General features: G+C 37.4%; 1 protein-coding gene across 1 annotated transcript in view; it reads right to left on the bottom strand.

Moving 5' to 3' along the window:
- PLA2G4A (phospholipase A2 group IVA) overlaps positions 1-17,519 on the bottom strand; it is a 150,698-nt gene that overhangs the window by 118,821 nt on the left and 14,358 nt on the right. Inside the window, exon 2 of the mRNA XM_066361735.1 lies at positions 6,131-6,232. Within this exon, the coding sequence (XP_066217832.1) occupies positions 6,131-6,163 (33 nt within the window). The 5' untranslated portion in view covers positions 6,164-6,232. The remainder of the gene's footprint in view (positions 1-6,130; positions 6,233-17,519) is intronic.

Below are 17,519 nucleotides of genomic sequence, written 5' to 3'. Positions count from 1 at the left end.
CTCACAGACTGAGCAGCCTTGAAGGACTATAAACACTCTATAGATAAGGACCCAGTGTACCTTGTTTCAAGGTGAAAACTCCAGAGACTGTGCCATAGGAATGAGTACACACAGCCCTTCCATGCACTGGCAGCCCGTTTCTGTGTCAACCAGGGAGCCCAGAAAACAACGCACCTAGAACTGGGGTCACATTTGTCCCAGACTGCTAGCTTCCCTAGGAGTCTGACAGAAGTGAATACAATTCTCTCTAGAATTATTTCTACAGATAATTTTTCATAATCACATTTTGCAAAATGGCACAAAATCAAAGACAATTAAGGACATGAGGAGGTATGACAGCAAGACAACAAACCAGCACAATTCATTAACGGGCACAAAAACACCCATCCACAAAACAGCCACACTATAGTTTGAGAAAATGGAAGTCAAGTTTAAGTATGACTAATGGAACTGGAAAATGTTTTAAAATGGCTGAGAAGACTTTAGAAAGAACCAAATAGAAAGTCAAGAACTGAGAGGTAAAGTTGGTGACTTTCTAAGGATTTCTGTCCTATGTCCTGTGGTGAAGAAGCAGAAACAGGGACAGGGACATGACTTTAAATGTGTGTCCTTTTGCCTCAGGGTAGTGGCTTGTGTCAGGGAATGGCTGGTATCAGGGAAGGTTTGAAGATAATTGCTTAACCCTTTTTGTCCTCACTTGTCTAGAATTTGTTAGTGCTCACAAAAAATATGCTGTTTGCCATAAAATCCATCATTAGTTTGTGCACAACTGCTGTGCTTTTGTAATAGTAATTCTGTTGCGTTTGTAGCTTTGATTTCTTGGTAGCAATAGCTCTTCTTCTGAAATCCCCTTATTACACTTCTCAAGATAGTTTTGTACACATAATGATTTTTTTTATAAAAGCCTTGTGTAATGACACAGCAGATATTATTCATAGCCTCTTTTCCACACAAAACAGCTAAAACTCACAGTTTCAGTGCTCTGGAGCACGTAACTGAAATCTGGAACCACCGCTAGAACACTAGTTCTTTGATTACTTACCCAGTGGGTTTTTTTTGTTTTTTCCCCTCTGTCACCAAAATTATCTAGAATAATATCTCCATTCTTTTAGGGTGAAATTTCCAGTCATTATACATTTTTTAAAGGTCTCTGCATTTCAGAAGGCAGCCATGTAGACATGTCCATGTGGCCAACTGTCTAATGTGAAGAGAACCTTTGTTTCTATGGATGTGGAGTAGGGCCCCTCTGTTGCTAATAAGTGGTGGGAAGAGGTGTGGATTTTTTTTTCACTCCAGGAAAGTGACTCATACTTTCAGAGTAAAAACATGGAAATTTTTATAAATATACTTGATCTATCCTTGTGAAATTGAGGTCTCCCTGGCCTAAGAGACCTTTCAGTAAGTTCTGCAGACACAGATACTCTTTAAGTTGGAAAGTGTCCCACAGCAATGCTAGACGTACGAAAACCGAATTCTGCTATACATCCATCACTCTATTTTCTACCACATTCCTAAAAGCCAGCCCCGCTGCCTGAGTTTGCTGCCCTAGCCCACAGGGCTCTCCAACATGTCACTGCATCACAGGTGTGAACAGGCGTCCAATCCCCTGTGCCTTGAGGGCCCGATTCACGTGGGCCTGTCTGGCATCATTCATTACCAAGTTGGCTTAGCTTTCCTCACCTTTCATTTTTATTAAAATTGTTCTGTGTTGAGTGTGCTCATGTATGTATTTGGATAAATATCTTTCTATGAAAATTACAGCAGGGAATGTTCTCACACAAAAAATTTACACACACATAAGCCAGAGATTTTTCATATGTGCCCAGCAAGAACAAGAAGACTAAACAAACATAAAGGTCTTAGGATCTCTTCATTTAAAAGACTATAAATTGAAAGACTGGTTGAGTGTCCAACTCTGTTGCTCAGGAAAGTAAAGAAAACGTGATACAGACATGTGATTTTTGCATACTAATCTGGAGGTGATGGGGTGAGAAAAATTAATGTGCAAATAAGATAAAGAAACCTAATTAATATGAAAAAACAATGGAAAAGAATATACCTTTATTGTTTAAGTTCATCTATAGAAAAACCGTAATTGCGAAAGGAAGGTAAAATATTGTTTCAGAAAACAACAATTACTTCATTTTAAACCCCTCATTATATGTTTTTCACGAGAACAGTACTTTAAATAGAAGAAACAATATAAACTGAAAGTAAAAGCATGCAGATTATAATGAAAGAAACTAGAAGGGGTTATCTTAATAAAAGACAAAGTAAAATTTAAAGCAAAGCCATTGTTAAAGATAAAAAGAAAGACCTATCAAAAATTATAAAACATCAGCCCTGGCGGGTTGGCTCAGTGGTAGAGCGTCGGCCTGGCGTGCAGATGCCCCAGGTTCGATTCCCGGCCAGGGCACACAGGAGAAGCGCCCATCTGCTTCTCCACCCCTCCCCCTCTCCTTCCTCTCTGTCTCTCTCTTCCCCTCCTGCAGCCGAGGCTCCATTGGAGCAAAGATAGCCCGGGCCCTGGAGATGGCTCCTTGGCCTCTGCCCCAGGCGTTAGAGTGGCTCTGGTAGCAACAGAGCGACGCCCCGGAGGGGCAGAGCATCGCCCCCTGGTGGGAAGAGCATCGCCCCTGGTGGGCATGCCGGGTGGATCCCGGGTGGATCCCGGTTGGGCGCATGCGGGAGTCTGTCTGTCTCTCCCCGTTTCCAGCTTCAGAAAAATACAAAAAAAAAAAATTATAAAACATCAATTAAACAAAAGAAATATATACAATTCAGAAATTGTATGCACTCTTATATCTTCAAAATTCATTAAAAATTGACTATGGACTATATATTTTTTCCTATTTTATTTTTATTTATTGATTTTTAGTGAAAGAGGAAAGAAGAGAGAGAGACAGAAATATCAATCTGTTTCTGTATGTGCCCCAACTGGGGATTGAACTGGCAACCTCTGCACTCCCAGATGACACGCTAACCAACCAAACTATCTGGCCAGGGCCATATTGTTGTATATAAAATATGTACCAAAATATACAATATTCTGGGCCATAATCATGTATAAACTATTACAAACAAAAAATTAATGCAGAGTATAATCTCTGAACACAGTGATATTAGATTAGAAATCAATGACAAAGACAACTAAAAAAATTACCAAATGTTTGAAAATTAAGAAACACAAGTCTAAGTAATCCATATATCAAGAATAAATCACAATAAAAGTTAGAAAATATTTTTAATTGAGCAATTATAAAAATATGACATTTTCAAACTTATGGGTTATATCTAAAGTAGGGGCTCTATAATCAGTTAAGCTAGAAAGAAGGATTTAAAAATTTTTTAAAAAGAAGTAATAGTGGCATTATAGTAACAATGGAACTGCCTTTTAAACCAGTGATCCCACCTCTGGGAATTTATACTAAGAATCCCAAATCACTAATTCAAAAGAATATACACACCCATATGTTTCTTGCATCATTATTTACAATAATCAAGATCTGAAAACAGCCCAAGTGCCCATCAGTAAATAAATAGATAAAAAACAAAAAAAGCTGTGGTACATTTACACAGTGGAATACTACGTGGCTTAAAAGAAAGAAGAAGAAGGAAACTTTACATCTCTTGCAACAGCAATGGATGGATCTGGAGATAATTATGCTAAGTGAAACAAGCCAGTCAGAGAAAGATAAATATCATATGATTTCACTAACATGTGAACTCTAATGAACAAAATAAACTAACAAGCAAACAGAAACAGGTTCACACATAAAGGGCAGGTTGATAGCTGTTGGGGTGGGGAGTGGCAGTGTTGGGTGAGGGAGGTGGAGGGATAGAGCAAAAAAGACAAACAATAAATAAAATAAACTCAGACACAGACAGCAGTGTGGTGGAGGAAGGGATGGGGGCATAAATGGTGATGGACAAAGACTTGACTTGAAGGGGGTGTGAACAGACAATAAGGTATACCGAGATGTATTATAGAATTGGGCACCTGAAACCTATGTAATTCCGTCAACCAGTGTTAACTCAATAAAATTGGATTAAATTTTTCAAAAAAAAAGAAGACTGGCATTCTTAATAGATAATGGGAATATGTTAGCCAAAACCCCCAAAGTATCTACGAACAACTACAATTATAAAGAAATATAATAAGTTCACTGGCTCTACAAAAAAAATTGTATTTCCATATAAATGCAACAATTAGAAAATTAAATTAATGATTACCTTTACAGTGACAGTAAAACTTCAACTATCAAGAACTATATTTTAAAAAGATACAAAAGCTTTTCCACTGAGAGATCTAAAGCTGATCTAAATATTAGTTTTGGATTAGATTCATGGATTGCTAATGAATTGGAAGATTCAGTATTATTATCATGTCATTTCTTCCCTAAATGACCTATAGACTTATGATAGTACTAGTAAAAATTTCAACAGGTGTATGTGTGTTTGTGTGTGTGTGTGTGTAAATTGACAAACTGATTCCAAAATTTATATGGAAATGCAGTAGACTGAAAATAGTCAAGGCAATCTTAAAGGAAAAAATGTTGGAGAATTTGCATTACCATATATAAAGACACATTCCAAAGCTAGAGAAATCAAGATAGATTGGTAGTGGGGTGAACACAGACTAATGGACTAACAGAATAGAACAGAAGTCAAGTCACACATATATGGTGGCCTGATTTACAGTGAAGGCACCATTGCCATTCAGTGAGGAGTTGACTAAGTAAATAGGTTGTAGTATGCTCAGATAATGAAATACTACTAAATTCTGTTCCTTTCAACAACACAAATGAATTTCATAGATATGTTGTTGAATGCTAATATCTGTGTAAAGGTCAAGAACAGGCAAAACTTACCTATAATAATATAAGTCAAATTTGTTACCTTTGTGGAATTTATAGACCAGAAGGTACATGAGCAACTCTTCAGGGGTACATATAATGTATATTTTTATCTGGATGATGGTTTCATGTGTGGAATACGTATGTTAAAAACCAGCAAGCTAAACCATTAAAATTTATTCACTTTCTATACTTCAATATTAAAAAGTCAAACAGAAAGAGAAGCTTTCAAAGAAAACTGAGAAGGAATCAAAAGCCAAAAAAAAAAAAGAAGCAAAAACAAAAAAACAAGAAACTAAACCAGAGAAATCTGAAACAGAACCAGAGACAAGTAAGTTTCAAGAAGAGTTGATTGAGCAGAAGAGGTAGAGGTTGGAGCAGGACCAGGGAACTAAAAAGTTCATTGGATTCAATACCAAAATGGCCCTTAACGTGACATTTTCATGAGGAAGATCTGAAACAAGTTTTCAGTGATTCAAGTTATGAAAAGAGCGGAAGAAGGCATATCAAAGAATGGTGATACATCATCCTTGCTGTCCGAGCACGGAGAGAAAGAGAACAGTAGCCAGAGATGGATGTGGGATTACAGAACAATGTATGGCTTTAAGTGAAAATGAGACTGTGGATTATTCCCTAATAGCCATAAAAACTATTTCCAATCTCTATAAAACTAACTGGATCTCTAGTGTTAAATTTAGTAAAGAAATTTCTCCTGTTTATTTTATTTTATTACTAGTATTTTTTAATCAAAAGAGAAAATGTATACCTCTAATGGGGCTTGGAAAATTACATTACAAAATGGGAATCACTCGACTCTTTAGCAAAAATTAACCACCCATAGAAAAATTTATTTAAATATATATATTTAACTAAGAGAAAGTTTACAGAATCAATTATCCTGGAAATGCATAACAAAATATAACCCTCACCTCTCCACCAGTTCACATGAAGTATGTATGTAACATATGCAGCTGATAATTTCTAGGTGACAACTACATTTTGTATTGTTTCATGAAAGTTCACTACTGTTACAGATATTTTGGGTATTTTTCCTTCTAAGTACCTCTTTCTTTGGAAACTTGCAGTGATGAAAAGAAGAAATGGGTTAGTTTTATTACGTGTTGTAGCCTACTTGTACCACATTAAGTTCATAGGAATTTCATTCAAAAAAAAAATCCACAGTTTGTCATAGAGTTTTACTTTCCAAGCAATACCAGCAATATCCATGCACAGAAGTTCCTCCCAGAAAGAATATGTAACAGTAAATTACTTACTATGATGTGCTGATAAGGATCTATAAAGGACATTTTGGTTTCAATGACAGGAAATCTCTTCACACTTCAAAGTCTTCTCTGGCACTCTAGCTTTGTTAAAACCTACAAAATAAACAATCATTGTTAAGCTTCCTCTTGGATGTAGTTCCAAGATTTGAATGATGGTGGGTATGAACCTTAAGACCTAAAAGTTGACCCAAAAGGACCAGACCAATTGAGTTCCCTAATTGTTTATATGAGTTGGTTTACACATAGAACTTAGGGAAAGAACAAACATATTTTGATAGTACTGTTTAATTTCTATATTTATTTGTTCAAATTTATTCTCCAATTATTAAGAAACTCCAGGATTTTTTTTTTTTTGCATTTGCCAAGTGTTTTATGAGAAATTCATGGAAATTACGGAAAATTAAAATTATTTTTGTACTGTTTAGAATTAAAAAGCCACACGTCATTGTCTGTTTTCTCCATTGGGTCAATATTATACAAATTCAAAATAAGAAAGGAATATTTTTCACCATAGCTCTTTGTTAAAAATTTAAAAAAATATATTCATGTTGAATTTCAACTTTAGTGCTGATGTTTCAAAAGAAATGTTTGTTCATCCTAAGGAATTAATTTAATTCGGAAGCAGTTAAGGAAGAGATATTTTAATAAAACACTATACTTTGTTTTTCTTCTATATTTATTACTCTACCCATTAACACACACACACACACACACACACACACACCCAGCAGAGTGGTACATTTGTCACAACTGAAAAACCTACATTGACACATAATAATCCAAAGTCCATAGTTTACCTTGGAGTTCACTCGGTGTCATACATTCTATGGGTTTGGATAAGTGTACAACCGAATTATCCATTAGTATAGTATCATAAAAGTGTTCGCACTGCTCTAAAAATCTGTGCTGTCCGGGCCTGACCTGTGGTGGCGCAGTGGATAAAGCGTCGACCTGGAAATGCTGAGGTTGCCGGTTCAAAACCCTGGGCTTGCCTGGTCAAGGCACATATGGGAGTTGATGCTTCCTGCTCCTCCCCCATTTCTCTCTCTGTCTCTCTCCTCTCTCTCTCCCCCTCTCTCCTTTCCAAAATGAATAAATAAATAAAAATTAAAAAAAAAAAAATCTGTGCTGTCCCTAGTCATCCCTCCCAGCCCCCTAATTTCTGGCAACTGCCCATCTTCCTACTGGATCCACAGTTCCATCTTTTCCAAAATGCCATACAGTTGGAATTATACAGTATAGCTGTAGCCTTTTCAGATTATCCTCTTTTTCTTAGTAACATACATTTTAAGTTTTTTTCATGTCTTTTTATGGCTCGATAACTCATCTCTGTTTAGCAATGGGTAATATTCCATTTCTGGACGTACCACCGTTTATCCATCCTTCTACTGAAGCATATCTTAGTTACTATAAATTTGGGCAATTATGAATAAAACTACTATAAACATCTATATGCAAGATTTTGTGTGGAGATGTGGAGATCGTTTTCAACTACTTTGAGTAAATATCAAGGTGCGTGATTGCTGGATTGTATGATAATAGTAGGTTTAGTTTTATAAAAAAATGCCAATCCGCTTTCCAAATTGCACCATTTTTCATTCCCACCAGCCATGTATGAAAGTCCTGTTCCTCCACATCCTCACCAGCATTGGATGTTGTTAACCTCCGGGATTTTGACCATTTTAATAGGTGTAGTGGATTGTTATTTTAATTTTCATCCCCTGATGACATATGATGTGGCACATCTCTTATATGACTATTTGCCACCTGTAGTATCTTCTTTGGTGGGAAGTCTGTTAAAGTCTTTGGTCCATTTTTAAAATCAGGTTGTTTGTTTTCTTATCATTGAGACCTACAGACTTTCAGTTCACAAACAGTGGCTTTACATAAGACACCCACTTAATTTATGCTAGGCACTGGGAATGCAATAGTGAATAAAGCATAGCTTCTGTCTTTAATAAGTAAGGTCATTTAGGGGTGGCATTAAATGCAGCCTACACTGGTACTCCATGCTGACATATTGCTAAAAGCAATACCACTTTCTGTGATTAATGTCTAGAGCTGGAAGGGAACCTTGGAACCTACTCTTCTGTGAAAATAGTTTCAATTATTTCTTATCTCTTTACTATAAAGTCATAAAGTCAGAAATCCGTAACATGGCCTACAACTGTGGCTTTCATACCTATTTACTGCAAACCAAAGCAGGAAAACTTTGTTACATCACAATATAATAAACACACACAAATATATATACACATACACACATACATATATATATATATACACATACACACATACATGTATACATATACATTCATATAAATAAAATATGGAAATTTTTTATATAATATAACATTTTTACTAAGAACATTGCACTCTGATTTTTGTTCTATTTCATTTGTTTATATCTAGTAGCAGCTCATTAAGTCAATTTCATGACTCACTAATAGAAATTTGAAAATAAAAGACTTCAAGATTGCGTTTCTATAGACTTCCTGTGCCTTATACACAAACTCTCCTCTTTCCTTTCTATGCGACAGCCATGCTGTTTTCTTTCCTTTCTTCTAATGTGCTATACTCTCTTCCACTTGGGGCTATAAGCTATGTCTTCCCTCCATCCATTTACTCAACAAATATTTAAGACATAATTACTGTTGTGTCAAGATTCCCAGTGTCTGGAAAGGCAAACATGAATGAGTTAAATACATTTCCTTTCTCCTTGGAATTTGAGAAAACAACTAATTCAAAAAATTAGTGAAACTATTAGAAATAAAGATGTATAAAATGGTGGGAACAAGCAGAAAGCAGAACTAGAGAAGAACTAAGGCCCGAGATCTGGAAAGGAGCTGGCCATGGAGGGTGGGGAGGGAGTGTGCTTAGAATATAGGGTTCTAGGCAGGCTTTTTGAGGAACTGAGGTGAGGAGTGGCTAGTGAATAGTCAACAAAAGCAAAGGTGATTTCTGATGATGTTGGAGAAACAGGTGGGGGCAGATCACGTAGGGTCTTGTAGGCGACTACTGTTGACCTAAATAAAGCTCATCCATGTTTCAGGGCTCATCTTTATGCCACTTCCACACAGAAGCCTTCCATGACCTTCAGAGTAGGCATGGTCTGGCTGTAACTGGTTCCATTTGTACTCTGTAATCTCCTTCAAGCCTTTCATTCCACTTATATACATCGTCTGCCTTTCCTGAAAGAACTAAAGATGCAGAAAGATGCAGGACCACATTTATCTTGTTCATAGAGTTATTCCAAGGGCCTACCTAGTGCAGTGCCTAAAATATCATAGCTTCAGGATAAATATTTGTTAGATGGATGGCTAGATAGATAAGTTCATGCCACATTTATGTATTAAGGAAACTCATATAACAGTACTGGCATTCTATTTTGATGTCTGTCATATTCATTCCTGACTATTCTTAACATCAAAGAATGTTAAATACCAATCTATAATTAAAAATATAAAAAGCAGAACAAGTGAAATTCCAGAAGTGGTGAGACTAGTTCTCAAAATGTTTAGAGGAAATGTGTTGCTGGTACCCAAAGTTTGCTGTCAGCAACTTTGTCTTCTTGTTTCCAACAATTCCATTCATAACCGCTGTGTTCACTTGACCATTAACCACTACTGGAATGACTGTATCTTGCAGCAAGACCTGGATGGATGCTCCCTCTATGTTAAAGCTAAAATCAGGAAATATGCTTAAGATGGCTATCCAGATCTACTGGATTAGAAACTACATGGTAAATAGATACTAAACAAAACATGACTCATGACACTGAATCCTAGATAAACTCTTTTTTTTTTCTTTGAATCCTGAACGCACTGAAACCTCAGTCAGCTTCAGAACTTTTCTGTTAACAGTTATGTTATACACACACACACACACACACACACACACACACACACACACACACACAATGAATTCAGAAATTAAAATGCTGGGCCCATGTATTTATCCAAAATTAAAGTTTGATTTAGAGTTGGAAATGTTTCTCTTTCCCAAGCTAGAGCTTATATATCCCTATTGGAGGGGGGGAGTGACATCATTGACTTCTCCCCTCCTCCCCACCTACTGTCCAAGCTTGACAGCTCTGATGTTTGACCCCTCTTGGGGGGGAATGTGAAAGAGAAAGGAAAGCTATTACTTTACTATACTATTGTAAGCTAGCTTTGTAGACTCTAGACCTGGTGCATGTTAAAGCTGGTTCTTTCTCTCACGAATGCTTTTGTGGATTTTTCTGAGATTTCTTCCCTGTTTTCTCTGACAGGTACCAATGTGTCTCTAGTCTAGCTGGGGTCTTGTGCTTTACTCTATGGCCACACTGCATCCTGCAGTCTACTTCCACACGTCTTAATCTGAGGTTCTTTCAATCTACCAAGCAAACCCCTGTATAGAATTTAAGACTAAAGGATTCTCTGTAGTCCACGGAGCCTATTCATATATGTATCCTTTCCTCCAACAAACTCTGAGAATGCAGTTACTTCCCAAATGAAACACTCTATTCTGCTCCTGTGTACCTTTACATTTCTCAAGCATGACTAGACACCAGCTTCCTGGAGGAGACACATATTAAACTCTCGTATAAACTTTCTGAGTAGTCTCCTTAAAGGTCTCTCTCCTGACTAGGTGTTAGGGGTTATAGTTCTTCCAGCTCTCTTCACCAAGAGAAGGAGGGTTCTACTCCAAGTAATAGGCTCCAAAACAAATAAATAGACAACAATAACAAAAACTCTTCCAAAGTCCTCTGCACATCTCTGCTGTCCCAATCCTTTCATATTTGTGAAGTATGTATGGGGTTTTAGAGTGAAATAATGTTCTCATCCACCTTCTTTTCTCAAAATGTGAAGGAGTAGACTGTATCACAACACACTTTACTGTTTGATATCTTAGGTCTTATATCTTAGGATCTTAATTAACACTTCCACTTTAAAGTTCAATAAGTAGGAGGACCAACTTCCAAAATGGCAGAATGAGAAACTTGGGAAATCCTCTCTGCAAAAATCACTGAAAAAGTGGTCAGAGTTATCACAAACAACAACTCTGGAAACAACCAAAAGACATGCAACACATGAAAAGCATCTTTTTTTTTAATCTACTAAATTTCAATAAGAACAGCGGGAGTCTGTGACGTTTTAGCAAGGGGCTACCCTTACCATCACTACCAGGACGGTTCTACTGGATAGGAATTCTATCTAGGAAGGCAGGGAAGCCCTGAGGACGTAAGGGGTGGAAGGTGGAGGAATAACTGTATTTAGAGAAAACCATGGAAAATTCTATGTCCAAGGGTATTGTCAAAACCACTCGAGATGCAGTAGAAAACAAGTAGGAAAGTTTAATGTTAGCATGGGATCCATACTGGTTGGGGCAAGTAACAAAACAGCAGCCCAGCCAGAAATTCAATAGAGAGACCTGGAGAAGGCAACAAGCAGAGAGGCCCTGCAGAGCCCCACTCAGTCCTGGTGGTCTAGATGACTGTGTGTGTGTGCAAGACTGCATGTGACAAGAAGAAAACTCAAAGGACTCTCATAAGACACGAAATGTGTCCTTATGAATGCAGAAAATGAAAACCAGGGACAACTTGTAAGTGCCATGCACTTGGAAAGCATTTCCCAGGCTATCAGCATACTAATCAGCAAAGGTAGACGATTCTCTTGCTCAAGTGTTGATGCAAACCTCTGGCCAGTCACTGGCTGAGTGAGTGGCAACTCCTTAACCAGGCTTAAAAATGAAAACACAATGAAAAGTAAGAACCAAGCTGGCACACTAGAGGCTGAACACTGTCCGGATTGACTCCACAGATGAGGTGAGAAAAGTCATTCAAACAAATAAACAGCAATAGTAAGCCCTGCCCCCATCCCTGAGGAATAACCAGAATCCAGAGTTGCTAGAATATATAATCTAAAAATGCCAGTTTTCAACAGCAAAAACAACAACAACAACAACAAAAGCCTAGTTAAATGTGAGCCAGACACAAAGAAGGAAAACAGAAACAGTCAGTAATAACTATCCCTGAGGGATTCCAGATAATAAATCTAGCAGACAAATATTTCAGAGCATCTGTTACACATATGTTCAGAGAACTAAAGAAAACAATGCTTAAAGGGTTTATGGAAAGTATGACACAATAATATGTCAAATAAAGAATAGCGATCAAGAAATATAGACATGAGGAAAAAATAACCAAATGGAAATTCTGGAGTTAAAATACAAATGAAATGAAAAATTCACTAGAGAAGATCAATAGCCAATCTGAGCTGGCAGAAGAACTAGTGAATTTAAACAGAGATTGCATCAACAGAGATTACCTGATCTGAAGAACAGAAAAAAAAAAAAAGAAAAAGAAAAAGAATGAAGAAAAATGAACATCCTCAAAGACTAGGGGGCAGCATTGAGTATAGTAATGTGCATGTAATGGAAATCTCAAAAAAGAAGAGAGAGAAAAAAGGAGAAGAAATAAAAAGATTTGTAGAAATAGTTTCAAAAATTTTCCCAAATTTGATCAAAAACCTGTCAAAAAGCTCAAAGAATTTCAAGAGGTATAAATATAAAGACATTATTCTTAAAAAAAGAAAAGTTAGATATATAGACAATTTAAAAGTTGGTATAAATGTGAATTCTTTTTTCTCATTTCTTCTCACAACTGATTTAAAACTCAACTACATACAATAATAATTATAAAATTATATTGTTGGGATTAAAGGTGTACTATATGTAAAAATAATAGTACAAAGAATGGGGAAGGAATGGAACTATAATAGAATAAGAAAATAACATCAGATGGTAATTGAATCCACAGCAAAAGATAAACAGTATCAAAAACAGTAAATACTCAGGTCAGAATATTCTATAAATATAGTTTTCCTCTTTTTCTTTCTCTAAACTTCTTCTAAAGACATAGAATGTATAAATCAATAAATTACAATATTGTATTACTGGGTTTATAAGATATATAGACTATATATATGACAATAGCACAAATGAATGGGATGGCTTAAATCTATATTACAGCAAAGTTTCTATATTGTACTGGAATTAAGTTATTGACATAAAGTAGATTATAATAAATTAAGGTTCATCTAGAAATAATTCCTAGAGCAACTACTAAGAAAATCATTCAAAAATATAGTTAAAACATCAACAAAGGAACTAAAATGGTCCACTAGAAAATATTTACTTAAAACAAGGAACAGAGGAACAAAAAAGAAATGAGGCATCTAGGAAATAGAAAGCAACATGGTGGATAGGAATCCAACTATAACTATAGTAACATTAAACGTGAGCAGATTTAATGCTGCAATCAAAGGCAGAGATTGGCAGGCATACAGAAAACTAATAAAGTTTGTTGTTTAGTTAATGGTATTATACCAATGTCAGTTTCCTGGTTTTTATCATGTATTATACTACGTAAGATATTATATTGGGGAAATCTGGGTAAAGGCTATTTCTCATCTCAAATTATTTCAAACTATGAAAGTTATTTTAAAAGTTCAATAGTTATGTAATAGTCACGGGGGTGTAAACTACAGCTTGGATAAAACAGTCAATAGTATGGTAATAACCGTGTATGAGGCCAGGTGGGTGCTAGATTCATCAGGTGCTAGATTCATCACTTCGTAAATTATAGGAATACCTAACCACTATGCTGTCCATCTGAAACTAATCTAAAATAATATTGAATGTCAGCTGTAACTGACAAATAAGAAATAATACAGACATGTTCATATATGTACAATTCATTCCAAAGTTATGCTTTGAAACAAACTTTCTCCAGGATAAGCACTGGTCATAATCGTCAGACAATGATGGCATTTTCCATTCTAGTAACAAATAGGCACCCACTCATCTTTTTTCCCTTTTAACCTGTGAATAGTAGCAGTAGATATTTAGGTTTCTGTGGAATTAAGGCATTTCTGTCAAGCTAGCCACATTAACCCAGGAAAATGTTTTCCCCCCACAATTAGTCTAGCCCTGGAAACCTGATTGTGACGAGATTTCACAACCACTCTCCTGCATACTCATAAAACAGCAGTTTGAGGGTTTGGGGTTTTTTTTTGTAACTAAGCTGAATAACTATTCTCAGTGAGTATACAGTCTTTTAAGTCTGATACAAGAGCTATGAAACTCATGGTTTTTCTTTCTTTACTTTTTTTTTTTTTTTTTTTTTTTTTGGCTGCTCTGTAATTAGAAACTTCCTGAACACTAATGAGAGGGAAATTTGGATATATTTTTCAACACACACTTGTCTGTGCGATGCAACTGTTGGCTCTCAATGAACGCGTAAACAGTGTGTGGTCTGTCCAGAACCCCGTTAGTCATGTGGTTGGGCAGGAGAGGTCTCTCTGCGGAAAGGGAACCAGAAACACAGACTGGAGGGTTTCGTCGGTTCTCTTTCTGTGCACAGAGTGACAGGACAGTAGGAAAAGAAGGGCTATCATTAGGTTGTGGTATCTGGAGCCAAGAAGACGGAGACGAGGAGGGAGGGTCCTTTACTCCCTCTCTCCCTGTCATCGTGTTACAGAGCAGGAGGCCACACGGGGCTCAGCAGTGTCCTGGATGGCTTCTCTCCTGAGCCAGGCTCAGTTAAGTTCAACACTGTTTCCTCCTTTCTCTGACTGTGTGATCCTGAGAGCTCAGCTTTCTCATCTGTAAAATGGGAAAATGACCCCCACATCTCAGAGGCAGTGGGAGGAAGAAATGAGAAAATGCACGGCAAGCATCAAGCCCAGCACCTTAGCACGCCATGAATACTCAAAACCATCATTGGTTAATATTATTGTTGTTTATGAAACGGATGCTTTTCCCCAAACTGCCTCAGCTTCCTGACATGTATTTGGCTTTTGGGGGGATTTCTAACAAATTCAAGCAGGCAGATTTGTTGAGCATGTTTTATAAAGACTGTACTTTTTTATATTTGACACTGTGTTTTAATAGCAAATAAGAAACACTGCTGTTTCTGCTCCATTAAAATGTTTTAAATAAACAGTATTATGCCTCTGACTTGTCTGCCTCCAAATCCAAAGCTTTCTCCATTACGCTGGATACAGAGAGATGTTTAAAAATGAAAAGGGCAGTGGACTATTGTCTTCGTCATCGTCTTTTTTATACAGATACATAGCCACTATGGCGTTACTAAAGTTGCAAACTCTTAAATTATTTTGCTAGTACTCTTTTTTAAACCTAGGCTAAGCAGGATTTGATATCATCAACAGGCACAGAAAAATGAAGAAATGACAGGAATTAAGAAAAGTAAATGAGCTGCATTTTATTAGAAATATATCTGAAGCCATACTCTCAGTTTAGTACAGAAAACCTGTTTTAGAGAACTCTCCTGTTCCCAAGACAACCTAAGAGCACGCCACCAGATAGAAAGGCCCCCATTAACAGATTAGGTCTGTTCCTTAAGGCCGGAATCCTCAGTGTGGAACCCGCCTCCTGTGTCCCACCGACTCCCAGCTCCTGCAGCTGATATCCATGCTGCTTGCTGTGAATCGACTTCTGCTTTTTCACCCTTGGCCTCTGACAATGCCTCTTTACTTGGCCTCTTTACTTCTCGAGTTTGTATTGTTGAATGTTCATTCCTTAAACAGACAAGTATATAGAGATTATCTACTAGAGTTTTAAAGAAGGGAAAGATTCAGGTGCTTTAAAATGGAAAAGGTCTGATAGAAAAGGTAAGTAACTAGGCTGATATTGGAAACCATGAATGGGCTCAGATGCACAGACAGGAGAAATGGGAAGACTCCCTCCAGGAACAGGAAGCTGCAGCCACACTAGAAAGACTCCACCTTGGACTCTTATTGGTGCTACCCCCACTCCCCCACCCCCCCCCCCCACACACACCTCTCTATAGGGTACTCTCAGGGTCCTGTGTAAGCCATCTTTTAACCTATCTACTAGGTTAAGACCCTTGCCTTTCTCCTTGATGTCGCTAACCACAGTGTTATATACTATATCAATATCACATGGAGTGCAGGCCTTCGCTACCTGTGAGCGACATGAGGGGAGTTCTGCCTCTTTCTCATTGGGCCCTGACACAATCACTCAATGACTATTGATTGAAGAATGAATGAACAAACTTGGGAACTTGTATGGTGTTTTGGGGGAAAATGGCCAGACCATAGATGAAGCCTTGTGTTGAGAAATAATCAAGGAACGTAGAGCCTATTTATAGAACTTAGAATAATAAACTGGAAGATAATTTAGCAAACACTACTTTCCTTACTTAATTTTTAAAATTCACATTTATTCAGCATTTCCCAGGTGCCTGGTTCTGCACTGAGGGATTTATATACACCAACTCAATTCATCTTCATAACAAAAGAGGATTAAAGATCTTTTAGACATTTAAAAAATATATATTTAGAAAGGTTAAGTGAGTTGCCGATTGACAACTCAGCCTGAGGCAGACAGGCTTCCCATGCTCTACGAGAGAATACCATCTCCCAGAGAATCTAAGAAACTTCCCCCAGTCCCTTGTGTTGACAGGACCTCGGCTGGCCTTGGTATCCAGACACTCAGCCTCATACCAAATTCTTTCCTTCTATATCATCCTGCAACTCTACCCTAAAGGACAGGAGGGATTTTGAGACATTATACAATAAGCAGTAGTGTGGTATGAGTCTTAGCAGACAGCCAGCACAGTGGAAGCGAAGCCATGTACTAGTTTGCTAGGAGTATCATAATAAACTACCATATACTAAGTGGCTTCAACACCAGCAGCTCTTTCTCACAGTTTTAGGGGCTAGAAGTCCAAGATCAAAGTGTCAGCAGATTTACTTTCTTCTAGGCCTCTTCCATTGGCTTACAGATGGTCACCTTCTCCTTGTGTCCTCACATGGTCTTTCTTCTGTTCCCAAACATCACTTCTGTCTCCTTGTGTATCCAAACTTTCTCTGCTTGGAAGGGCTTCAGCCAGATTGGTTTAGGTCCCTAATTCTATCACCTCTTTTAAGGTTCTTTCCCCAAATGCAGTCACTGGTGGTGGAAGGGGGTTAGGGCTTCAAGACATGAATTGGGGGCTGGACAGAGGCACAGTTTGGTCTGTAACACATCGGTAATATAAACAGAGCAATTAAAGAAACAGAGTTGTTAATGGAGAAAAGTCATGCTTGAAGAGAGAGGGACACTACCAGCCAGAGAGGCCCAGATGTGATATGATCTGCTCCTAAACTAGGATTGTGGAGGTGAAAAGAAAAAAGGAGAGAGCTCAGCATCTTTAAATGGGCCAGCCTCCTTCATCAGGTTATTTTAAAAGCACACACACACACACACACACACACACACACACACACACATTCTATAGAAATGAAACATAATACATAACATAGTTTCTTTTACAACTTCCCAAATTCCAAGTCTGAATCCAGGGGAACCCAGC

This window comes from Saccopteryx leptura, chromosome 2 (assembly GCF_036850995.1).
Source record: "Saccopteryx leptura isolate mSacLep1 chromosome 2, mSacLep1_pri_phased_curated, whole genome shotgun sequence".
NCBI classification, from domain to species: domain Eukaryota; kingdom Metazoa; phylum Chordata; class Mammalia; order Chiroptera; family Emballonuridae; genus Saccopteryx; species Saccopteryx leptura.
The sequence above is the reverse complement of the archived record's forward strand: the minus strand, read 5'-3'. Positions and strand labels throughout refer to the sequence as shown.